The sequence below is a fragment of the Numida meleagris genome, chromosome 8, assembly GCF_002078875.1.
Source record: "Numida meleagris isolate 19003 breed g44 Domestic line chromosome 8, NumMel1.0, whole genome shotgun sequence".
NCBI lineage: Eukaryota > Metazoa > Chordata > Aves > Galliformes > Numididae > Numida > Numida meleagris.
The window spans coordinates 17,966,359-17,978,921 of NC_034416.1; the positions used below are offsets into that span (position 1 = coordinate 17,966,359).

The following is a 12,563-nucleotide window of genomic DNA, read 5'->3' on the forward strand; positions in this document are numbered from 1 at the left end:
CCTGCTGATATTAAAACAATGTTTACTATATCATGCATATAAATTGTGAAGAAGAAACAGTTTGCAGCCTGCTGTTAGTAAGAGATGGTTTATCAGGCAACACGGTTCCGTCAACATGTGGAATGTAAAAATCTGATCTTAATCGTGCAAAGAGGTTTTTTTGTCTTTTGAACTAAAGTCTCCACGTTGTGCCGCAATCACATAACTTCTGATGACATCGTATTTAACTGATTAAACACTTAATCTTGCCAATGCTTAACTTTGGGAATATAAGCAGTCTTTTTAGATTCAAGCATCTGACTGCACATTTGCAAGATCAGGATTCCATTTGCATATTCAAATTGCAAAACTGCATCTTCCCTTTGTCTGTGTAAGGCCAACTATAGCACTCCAAATGCTAAACAACCACCGTAGAGTTGGACAGTATTTTTAGCATCTCTGTGGTGCACTTCTATCTTTAGCTGCTGTGTTCAAAAACAATCCCACAGGACACTGCATAGCTAACATAGCTCAGGCTTCTCATCACGTTCAATTTTCTCCTGAAATGTGGTGAAAGCAGCATATACAACAGGCCAGTCCAGGACCAGCCCAATTTTCCTCAGATGTATTGTCTTGAGCAGGGCAAAACTGTATCAAAGGATTAAAACGTGCAAATGTGAGAGCATTCTGCTCTGCAGAGGGGATGGAGGCTGCCACGACTTCCTCGGGGAAAATAAAGCTCCATACTCTGACTGCGTTCTGCACAGATAAATCAAGGAGGACAGAGAAGGATTTCTGCATGTTGTTTCCTAGCAAGATGTGCCCGTGGGTTCACGGGAGATTTCTGGTCAAAGTTTAACCCTGCAAGAGAAGTTAATAATTGAACTTGCCAAATCATCGCAATTTCTACATCCAACTGTGTCTTGTTTTCAGAGGCATCTTAAACCAGTGAGCCATTTTATTAGACTCATGCTCACGAAACAAAAACATGTGTTAGCTCTTGAGTGCCAAGTATCATCCTGGAGGGTTACCAATCCCTGTTACAGATTTTGTAGCCAGCCTGAAGTTATCTGTCATAACAGAAGAGGTAGTTTTGAACACACAGAATGAAGCACGCTGCTCCATTCTGGAATGCTTGACGTGGTTGCGGTCTCTTTGTAAAACTCTATGAAGATGCACTGCAGAGAAGAAAGAAGAGCTTGAAACTTACTGACTGTAGTCTGACTGTCCCGTATGAGCCTCCGGGAGACCCTGGGCTGGCCCCAAGCTTGTTCCTTAATTCTCTAGATGTATTTTAGTAATGACTACAGCATCGCCAGATCCAGCATGCAACCATAGCAGCTGGGTCAAGTCTGAGTGCGGAGGAAACGTTTTAGAGTCATACTGGATGAGGTGTTTCAAAACTAGCACAGGGAGAGAAAGCACTCATCATGGGGACAGCTGTGTTCATCAGATGATTGATCTCTGAAACTTCAGATCTGAAATGCTTTCCACGCAGAGCTGGAGCTGCATACAGAGACAACGGCCCCCAGCACCTTGATTTACACAGGAAGTACTTACGGAATCCCATATATCCTGCTAGTGGCAAAGGGAAGGGAACTACGCAAAGAAACTATTTTTTTTTTCATTAAGTGACTTAGCCGGGGTTTGCAGATGACCCTAGGAGAACTAGGTGCTTGGCTCCAATTTAATTTCAAGGAGACATGGCAACTTGAAAAACCTTAGAAAACCTTAGACCTTGTGACTGTTTTGCAAATGGGCTCCCCACCTCCCCATCCACACTTACCTTCTTTCCCATTACTACAGGCTATCAAACACTGCTAGCAAAATTCTTTGCATGACAGGAGGGCTTTCCAAGTAAATGGTGTTCATTACCTTCCCATGCTCTGTCACAGGTATGGCCATGAGTATGGGAGGTGTGCGAACCCTGGGCTCTCCAGCAGCACCAGAGCAAAGCTGACATGCACAGGCGGCAGCGGACAGGCAACAGCTCTTACTACGCATTAGGTCTACACTACACAACTGTGCTTTTTTCTTTTTTTCCAGTTATTTCTTCCTTTTAAGCACAGCACATGTTCTATCAGGAATATCACAGCTATTTGTTTGAAGTGTTCACATTACGTAACACCAACGTCAAGTCAAAGAGAAAAGCTAAGGAATGCAGGTAGTTTGGTTCTTCTGAGCCCTTTTTACAGGACTTAGTTTTTGAATGAGTAGAAGCTTCCCCTAATCCCTAGGACGTGAGGCTGACATCCTAGACTACGATCCTCAAGGTGATGGTCCTAAGGGCTCGTCAACACAGAACAGTAGGTTGTAAGATCTACAGGAAAACTCACTGCATATTTTTGAATACCAACAGCAAAACACCCTTCCATTTTCTAATAGAGATGTGATGTCTAGAGCTAAGCAAACACATTTGTGAAAGGTCAGAACATTTGAACTGCATATACCTAGTCTAGGATGAAAAAAACTGTTGTTGTCTTTTAGTTATGACATTTCAGTTTGCCCACAAGAATTACACTACTTCCCCTAAAAGTTTTCAAACCCAAGAACATACTTTTCTCCCAGTGTTGGAAAGTGATGAAGGTAAAATGCTAGTACCGTTTTTCCACATTAATTTATCCCAGCTGTCACCAAATCCACCCATTTGTCAAGAATACAGCTACTTCTCCCAAAAGGTGTGTGTGGAGATGCCCTCGGGGTCTCCATGGGAAGGGGCAGGGACAACCTGACCCACAGGGGAAGCAGCTGGTTGCAAGGCACAGCCCTGGCAAGCTGCATATGGGCATTCACAGCAAGCTCTGCAAACCTAAAGGAATGGTAAAATCTTCCCAAATATTGAGTCCTTGTGAGTCCTTGCTGAAAGAATGGAAGAAACTTCCTCTTTCAGTTACAGTTACACGGCCTGGTGGGGATATAACTGCTGCAACGATCAGGAAACGACTGTCATGTTCAATGGTTGTGCTGAGCACTGCTAGGGAGATGCAAAGGCCTTGCAAAGTGAGAACAAATGCTTGGATTTACTGGAAGTGCTCTGATCTGTCACAAAAGCCACAATAAGCAGCGCTGTGTCCAGCTTGAAGTTTAAAAGCCTTACGGGAATTGCAGGAGCTTCACCCCAGTCGAGAGGCAAGTGTCCCTTCGTGTCCAGAGAGCTGCCTGAGAGCATTCCATCACTTCTGGCTGTGTTCCCAGCTGATGGCTCGGCCGTCCCATAGCAAGAGCTGCACTGAGCTACCTCTTGGACTCCTTGGTGTAGGTGAGCACTGTGCTGATGCTTCCCCAAAGGTGGGGCAGCTGGACCTCTGTGGGACACTGCACACGCTGGGCCCAGGGGCTTTCCAGCAACCTCCAGCTGGGCTGCACCAGGTGGAGGTCTCCTCAGCTCAGTCATGCTGGTGAACGTGGACGTATTAGGCATGGGAAGGTGACACTAAGAGATGACAGCTCCCAGACAGAAGCTACTGAGCTCCAGCTGAGAGGCACTGCCTGACTGCAAAGGCAGTGGAGATTCATGCAGGTCAGCCACTAGCTGCAGGTAACCATTCCATTTTGTGGTGACACAGAGGCTGTCAGGTACTGCTTTGTAGCAGCGAATGCAGATCAGGGGAAGCTTCTTCAAATGGACTAACTTGATTACTTGCAAGCGCCTGCCATGGCCGTAACCCCCCACTTCCATCCCAATCGCTATGCAAAGCTCCTGCCAGCTTAGTTTCAGCCCTCGACAATATTTCCAGCATGCATCATTAAGCACTGTTATGCATTTTGTACGTCTCCCATTCCCGAGCTCCTAATGGCGAGCCAGCTTCCCTTCTCAGTTGCAACGCGGGAAGCCTGACCCAGCTTTTCAGCAGCCACCCCTGGTGCCCACCGCCACTGCCACCCCCCAGCTCCCAGCACAACCCTGCACACCCCACCCAGCTCATGTGGCTGCTTTGGGGAGAGGGCTCCAGTTCTTCAAAATGAGCCAACTTCCTACTGAGGTTGCCTGTGGGGACTGCAGAAAAACCGTACGTGGTTCCCTCAGCTTCACTCAGTAGGTCTGCCAGGCGTGATATAGGAAATGGGCAGGAAATGTCAACTTTACATTTCACAGCAGCTCTTCCTCTTCACTCCATGCCACATCTGAGCAGCACACCAACTCCTGACCTTGCACTTGTGCAGCCTTTCTTACACAAACACTGGAGCCTGATATGGGGCCAAGTACAAATAAAAAGCCAAATATATTAGCCTAATTTATTATTATTATTATTATTTTTTATGAAGGAGGCTGGCACCCTGTTTCAGACTTATCTGTACTTGCATCTGAAAGAAAATGTACATTTTCAACTGCTGATTTTTTAAGATCCACAGAAAATTAAAAACCTGAAGCTACCCTGTACTCTTCCTGGTGCCCGTGCTAAGAACTGATATTCCTGGAGCTCTGTGCAGACATGGGAGGTGATGATGCACAAAAAAAGGCGTACTATGACTAAACCCACCAGCCAGGTTTCAGCTGTTCTAATTCTCTCTTTCACAGTCATCTTAGTTTTGCTCCCACTAAAAGATTAAAAGGCAGAAAAAAGAACAAAGTCCTTCACCTTGCTCCTTTGCACAGTCATTGGGACAGTGGATGGAAAGTAGCACTTTTCTAGCATTTTATATTTACTTCATCCAAGTGCAGAAGAGAGCATAATGAGTAAGGAGGTGAAGTCCAATACAGCATGCATTTCTCTGATAAAACTGTTTTCCTCTTAAACATCTAAAATGGAAGTACAGTTTTCCTGTTTTGCTTTCCCATTAATTACATAAGAACAAGGGGAGATAAATGCCAAATACCTTTAAAGGAAAAGCACACCACAATTTATCAGTCCTCCAACAACAACAACAACAACAAAAAAAGAAAAACAACAACAACAAAATCTCTTTCTCCCTGGATTACTCCATCCTTTTTACAGTAATTGCCTTACCTTTTCGTGCTTTCTATTTACTGCCAAGAAAACACCCCTTATTATGCTAGTAGTGAATTTATAGGCCATAAACGATCATCCAGCCTCTTCGCCACGCCACTGCTGCTGCTGCTCCTTGCAGAATCCAGGCTGTGCTAGCTTTGGTCACAACACTGAACCCACAATACTACCCCACTTCCAAGAGCTGTGTTACGGCTTAACTAGGCACCAAGACAATGCAATGGGAGAACCAGGGTTATGTCAGGGTGCACTTTGCATTTACGGAAGTTTCTTTTCCCAGCAGCACACTGCATGTTCCTCCACACAGCATTTCCTTATTTCTGCAAGACAAATCTATTCTTTAATAAGACAGATACTAAATCAGAAGTGTCAATACGAGCAACTCCCTGAAGATAAACTTTGCTCATTTATGATATGGCATTTCCAACATGGGACATGAAACTCAATTGCAGGGCAAGAACTTAACTATTGAAAGCAAGAGCTTTCAACTTGTGTTTCTAAATTCTCCACGAGCTCTTGGATGGAGCAGGATGGAGGGAAAGAGCTAGCTTCTCTGTTTGCTTGCTCGAGGTGTGTGCTCAACAGTAAGGGCAATCCAAGAATAAGGAAGAATTTTTGTTGCCTCTTAAAAATGTGTTTATGTTTTTCTCCACATGAGAAAGTGACAGCAGCCCTCAGCAGCAGCAATATGGTCCTGGCTTCTGAAGCACACCCCTGCCAAACAACTAAATACTTTTAATAGAAGCCTGGTCCATTAACGAGCTGAACCATCAAACAGTCACATGAGAACTGCAAACAATCCCAGGAAGAGCTGCTGTCTTTCCATGCTTAACAAAAAGCTATTTACAGTAAGACAAATAACACAAGCTCTCATGCTTCTTTGCCTCCCTCTCCAAAACATCTGCACGCAACTTTCCTTCAGTTCCTGATGCAGGTGTAAAGAAGCAAAATTTGCCTTTTGCTGTGCACACTTGCTGCTCCATGCAGACATACTTGGGACCCATTTTGGTTCCTTACGATGCCAGTTGCAGATCTCAGGTCAAGGCCCCTTGTCTCAAGCACATTTTTCTTCAGGTATCTCAGTGCTCACCAGTGATATTTTTAAAATAAAAGCAGGATTTGGCTTCTCCCTCTCCGAAATCCATTTTTGCTGCTGTCTTTGCACTATTCTCTATCCGGAATGACCTCTGTTCTGTTTTATACTTGAGCTTAGACTGCAAAAACATCTGTAAACTTTTCTGCTGATTTCAGCAGGTGTTTCTCTGCCTATCTATTCAGTTAGCTCTTCTGAGAATGAAATGATTGATGCATTTTTTGTAACGATACTACTGCTTATTCTCACCTTCTTCATACCTGTGTATAGAGAATGTTGCTTCTGCATTCTCTGTTTCTGACCTGTTTCAGAACCCACATGCAACACAAGTAACTGCACTAGAAACAAGAGAGTCTGTCTAACACAAACATTTGTAATTCCAAAGCTTGAAACATTAAGATAAACCTAGCATCGAATGCAGTGCAAGCTGTGTTGGGAGATTCAGAGGGGGCCCTAAAGGTGCTATTTGCATTTAATGTGTTTACCATTAGCTCAAGCTTTAGATGAAACAAAAAGCCTCATGAGACAGGTGGAACAAACTGAAGGTAAAGTCTGCAGCAACCCTAACTTGGTGCTGGAAGAGCCATGCTCACCTGACAGGCAACACTGACACTGCCTCCTGCAATGCAGGATCAGCCCCATCCCCAACAACCACCACTGTAACTACATCCATCAAAGAATTCCTAACACTAGATCTGCATGTAATGCTTTCTCAAATCTTTTGCCTTCCGTATACAGGACAGCTGCTTTGCAGCCAAAGCACTGGGCTGGAGAAATGGGCTGCTCTGATTTATAACAGAGGTGTTTAAAATCAGGCAATCCAATTATCGACTTGATAGCCCACAACGGCTGCAGTCAGCAAAATTTAAAAAATGCAAAATATTGACAAGATCAGACAAATACATAATGAGGGAGTTATTAAAATGCAAATTGCCCGCCTTCTGGTGCTGTCATGGTGCGCAGCACGGGACAGGACCCCAGAGCCCACAGCGAGCTGCAGCCCCAGAGCTGTGCACAGGCTCCGAGAGGATTGCGAGGTGCGGCTGGGGTAGGGGCAGGGCTGAGCTCTCACACAGCCAGATGGGCCCTCACAGCACCAGGACCCACACAGGGACACACGCACTGCGGGTACGGGAAGCGGTGTGCAAGGCCCAGGCTGCCCAGCACGCACTGGAGCCCAGCCCCACACGGGATTTCAGAAGGAGCCGTTTGGGGTCAGGTCTATTTTGGGAGAACAGCTAGGAGGGGAAACTTTTGACAAGTTAGTGAAACTCGACAGAAGTCATGAAACACACCACAGCGAAGTTTAGTCAAAAAAAGTCCAAAGGAATGATGTGAAGAAAATCCTCACTATTCAAGCTGCTCGAGGATGGAGCTCCATGAAGGGTAAGCCCTGTCTGGTTAGGGAAGTCCTAACTGAAGGTGGAGGAGGATATCAGCACAAGCATTCCAGTTCCTTCTGTTCTTGCCTATCCCCCCCAACTTTTTCTTGTCATTTAAATAGGCTTATAATCCTGCGTCTAGCACATGCTTATTATTTCACTTTGCAGACACATTCTTTCAAGTCTGAGGGCTGTGTATGCGTCTGGATGTCTATAATAGAAAAAGTAAAATAATACCATTTCCAGCTGTGGGCTGGAAGATCTAAGCCCCCACTAAGAGAAAACATTGATGGATATTATAATTTTACGCAATGCATTTCAATCATATTGTAATTGCTGCGACAGCCTCTAAAAAGTATGCCAATATAGATGGTGACACTCAATTAACAGGCAAATACTAAGGGGGAGGTTAAATGCTAATTTTACATTGGCATTTAGCCTGAGAACTTCATTATGCCATTTTCTATTTTAAACTGTAGCAGTCCCACCTTGTGCTGTGCTGCCATCCACTTTTATTCAGTATTGTATGAATCACAGTAACTCCTTGTGAGACAGACAATTGCATGGTGCTACATATCTGCCCAAAACCAGAAAAAAAATGGACATTTCCCGCTGAAAAACCTTGCAATAACTCTCAAGTTAAGCTTTATTGATACTTGGCGGGGCAGTCTGGTGCAGGGTGTTAACGTGATGGTTTGGGGCTTTTCTAGCTGTGTTAGAAAGCAGGAGCTGCTGCAGGTGCTGTCTGGGTAGTGCACAGGAGCCCAGGGCTGTGGAGGGTTGCTTGGCACCAAGCAGTCCTGCCAGGAACAGGCTGGGGATGAATTGCAGACGTGCAGTGCTGAGCTCCCTGCTGACAGATGGACAGGGCTGCTCGCTGCTCCTGGAAACGCATCTAGAGCATTGGGTACTGGCACTGCCCCCACGGAATTCCTGCTGCCCGGCCAGGACCCCCAGTGCTGCTGCAGAGGTAAATGCTGCTATGCTGTCCTGGTGGGTGCTGAGCAGCATCAATACAAAGCCAGTTCTTTATCTCACCTTCCAGATTTAGAAAATCTGTAATAGATGGAGCTTAACACACGCAGATAACAGCAAAGGTACAGAAACAAATCAAAAATACTACAGCATAATTGAAGCTACAGCCAAGACTGTGGTAAAGCTGTATTGAATTTGCAGAGAAATTAGATACCTTGTTAACTGTGGATAGATGCACAACTGCCCCAAATTTAAAATTCTTTCTTTCCCCTGCTTGCAGCACTCATTACAAATCACACAGCTGGATGAAAGCTGAAAAAGCATTTGGAGCTCTGCAAATTTGCTGCGGTGGGCCTAATAATAAACAAGGGAAGAAAGGTGGCAGCACTGATAATCTTTATATCAAAAACACATTTTCTGCAAAGCAACTCATTATTGTTCATACGCAAAGTACATCATGCTGCTAGCGGGGAACAAACTGCCTTGTATGTTATAGATAGTCATTATATTGCTGATTCCCTCTGATTGCAGCTCAAACATTTCTTGCATCCTTTCTTTTTAAGAAGGTACACAACATGGCTGCATTATGGTATGCTACTCCAGACAGCGGTTTAAAATGCAGCATTAGATATTTCTGCTGTGTAATATCGCACACAAAAATGATTAAGAAAATTAAGGAATGAAAGGAAAGCAAAGCATCACCTGTCTAACTAAGGATGGCTCCCAAAGGGTGTTGAACATCATTCCCCTGCACCCAAATCAAACAGGATGGAAGCAGCAGTACCCAGGAACCCTGGTCCCTGCTGTATGTGTTTTGCATCTTCCCATCCATCTCCCTAAAGCAATTAAAAGTCCAGAAGGCTTCTTTGCAAGCCACACTTTTCCCCCTGTCTCTGGAGCAACAATGGCTAGGTGGGGTTTACTGTTCTATGTGCTAGGTCTTCTTCCTAAAGCTGAAAATGTTAGGATGGATGTGAGCAGCCTTGACCATGTGCAGGAAAATCGAGTCTGCTGCTTATCAGTCAATTTGGCTTCACACCAAGAGTAACACACTGCTATAAAGGGCCAGCTCGGTGTGAAAAAGGAGCTGTTCTACTGGACTACACTCCGTTAATTCTGGCTGGACTGACATTCTCCTAGGACAACAGCTCAAAATGAATTTTGACTACTGTACTAAGCATGGCAGGGAACAGGGCAGCAGGCTGGCTTCTCTCTGATGCCACCAATACACCAAGAGCCAGGAAAAACATATATGGAATCTCCTGAAAATCCAGCGTGGGGCAAACTCTGTCACAGCATCACCTCTCACCAAAATAACATGCGAGATCTGAAACAAAAATCCCCACCACCGAGGCAAGAAAAAATACACTGAAAAGTCAAAAATTCCAGACTCACTACGCTTACTGTAATTGTCCTTTATAAGAAGAGCCCTCTAGTTATGTGAAATGACATTACCTCACAGCCCCAGGCTCCTGGTTCTATGAACAGGAAGGAAGCAGACACACATCTCTTTAAGAGCCGTTTCCTCTCTGCTCTATTAATTTCGGAGATTAAGCAAGCCACTCCTTTGTGGCATAATAGAGCGAGATAGAGCCATTGTGTTTGCTGAGGCTCCTGCTAACTGCTTTTCCTACCTTGGAGGTGGGGGGATGCTGCAGCACTTCATGCTCAGATGGAAAGCCAGAAAACTTGCAGCAGAGCCATAGCCCTCCCTTCTTTTTTAATTATTATTTCAGCACGCACAAAACTGCAGCCCCATTCTTCCTCGCCCCCCACTTCAATGACCATTTTGGTGTCTCACTGCCACAGCTCAGAGTCAGAAAAAAAGTAGTTACAGCAGAGGAAGAATTCCCTTTTCAAGGGTCCCGAATCAGCAGGATTTCCTTAACCAGGATTTTTCCTCTGGACACACACACCTCACCTTCCTGCCCCTCCCCGCAGCTTGGCAGCTGAGGCACTCAATGTGACTGCCAGGAGCTGGAAACACAGGCCACAGAAAGCAGGCCTTAGCGGGGCTCGTGTCTGTAGCCGTGGCCGAGCACAGCGGTTACCAACCAGCAACAGCAGCGAGCGGATTTCTCCAGGGCTCGGAGGACGGGGATGGCACGTGCCCGCAGGTTGTGAGCACCAGGAGCAGCAGCAGGAGCAGGGAGCTGCTGGCTCGCCCAGATACCCCGGAGCCCCAGCAGCGTTCCTGCTGTACCTTCCCTTGCTGAACAGAGTTAGGAACACAAAACCCACCCAGAAAAAAAACCATCACAATCTGCCCATTCAGCAGCTTTCTTTTCATGAGCAGCTCCATCCTCCCAGCCTGCCCCCTGGCCCCCGCCTGCCTGGGCTGCAATTGAAAACTTCAGAAAGGAACGAAAAGGAGAAAGGAGTTCTGCAGACAAAGCCGCGATTCTCCCCCAGCAGAGCGCACACACCAGGAAACGCAGTCATGGTGCTCTGGGCACGGTGCTGGCAAGTACCGCGCTGTGACTTGCAGGACTTTGCTTCCCAGGCTTCGCTTCACATTTTGGGACCATGCCGTAACAAAAAAGGAAAGAACTGCAGCTCCTGAGCTTTCCAGGCTGGTGTCCTGGCTGTGCCCTGACTGAGGCGGCCTGCTCCAAACCTTCTAATTACAGCTACGAGGGCAAGCTTCCACACAGGGCTCTCCCACCTCTTGACAGCAGAACCCTAACCCCTTCCAGAGGGCTTCTGGGGAGCAAAAGTGGTGTGGGATTTGCTTTTTTTTTTTTTTTGGATGAGGCTTTTTACTATGAAATGGAGATATTTTTCAGATATTTGAATGTAATTCACCAGTTCGTACTACACAGGTGACCGGGTACTGGGCAGCACTTAGGTGCCAACATGTAGTTACTTCTGGACTGTGCAGGATGTGTATCTGCAGCTACAGGCAAGCAGCAACCTATCCCTGGTGGCCTCTAGATTCCTTTACAAAAAAAATAATTAAACTCAGTTAAGTCGCATTAGAATTTTTTCCTGCTGTTGCTATTGATCTCACAGAACGTACGCCCCTTACCCCTCTCCTCCAGCGCTCAGAAGGCACACAAGGAATCAGAGATATACCACACATCAGTAACACTGAATAACCCCTGCACTTGGCATCACACCAGCCGTACCCTCCAACCATCTTTCTTCCCCATATGATGAAAGTTTCACCCAAAACACAGACCTCACTGCAGTGGTCTCCCAGCCGGAAGCAGCCCCCCACCCTGCCCCCACAGCACCCACCATGTCCAGCACACGGCTGCACCCTGCTCTGTGGGCATGGCCGGGGAGAAGACCATCCTCCTCCTCCTACTCACAAACATGGGGAGCAGGGACAGGGCAGTGCTTGGATGAGCTCTAAATCTTCTCTAGAGCAGCTTTCAGCATCTGCACCGAGCTATGTGAAAACACAAGGGGTGGTGTTCACAAAGAGCTTTGCATGAAGGATGGGGGCTGGGGGGAACAGACTACCTGAACAGTCTTGGAAGATCTAACAGGCATGATTTAATAGTTTTAATATTAAAATATTAAAAAATCTACTCTAATCATAAACTCAGGGGCTTTGAGTCATTGGAGAAAGAGACATGAACTTCTTTTTTTTTTTTTTTTTTAAAAAGTAATTTTGGAGTTTAGAAGCTCAGAATAAGTGGCAATATTAAAATCATCAGTCAAAGCAACCCTGTCTTCAGCATAGAAATCTTTTCTCATGTCTTCTATAAATGCAGATCTTATTCTCTCATTGCCTCTATGCCAAACCTGAGGAAGCAAACAAGCACATTCTTTGCCATCCTCATTCTCACGGGACTGCAGAGCTGCCTCTCCACTTGCTCTCCTTGTCGTGGGGTGGGCTTCCTGCACTGAAGAAGTTGGGCACCACTTCCCTGCTTGAACTGGAATTTGGTGACAGAGAAGGTCTGGAATGGGACTTTGCATTAGAGAAAACAGTGTGCTAACTGCAAGGTGCTGCAGCTCCCAGCTCAGGACACCAGCTAGCCAGCGACTTAACACCTTATCTGCACCAAAAAAACCTGTATTGGGTTAGTTAAAAATGTGAACTTTAACTGTACATGTAAGAACATTTTAAAGTATAAGAATGGCTTACTAGCTTTAATTGGTTTCTAATGGTGTAAATGAAATGGAGTGTTTTTATACAGCCTGTCTAAACCACTGCATACACCAGTTGATAAT

General features: G+C 45.7%; 1 protein-coding gene across 2 annotated transcripts in view; it reads right to left on the reverse strand.

Moving 5' to 3' along the window:
- MAMLD1 (mastermind like domain containing 1) overlaps window positions 1-12,563 on the reverse strand; it is an 85,934-nt gene that overhangs the window by 41,902 nt on the left and 31,469 nt on the right. The window contains exon 1 of one of the 2 annotated variants that reach the window (XM_021405916.1): window positions 4,929-5,173. The exons of the other annotated variant lie outside the window; for it this stretch is intronic. Coding sequence (XP_021261591.1) covers window positions 4,929-4,997 — 69 coding nt within the window. The 5' untranslated portion in view covers window positions 4,998-5,173. Of the gene's footprint in view, window positions 1-4,928; window positions 5,174-12,563 lie in introns of those variants that run through there. 2 annotated transcript variants of the gene reach the window in all.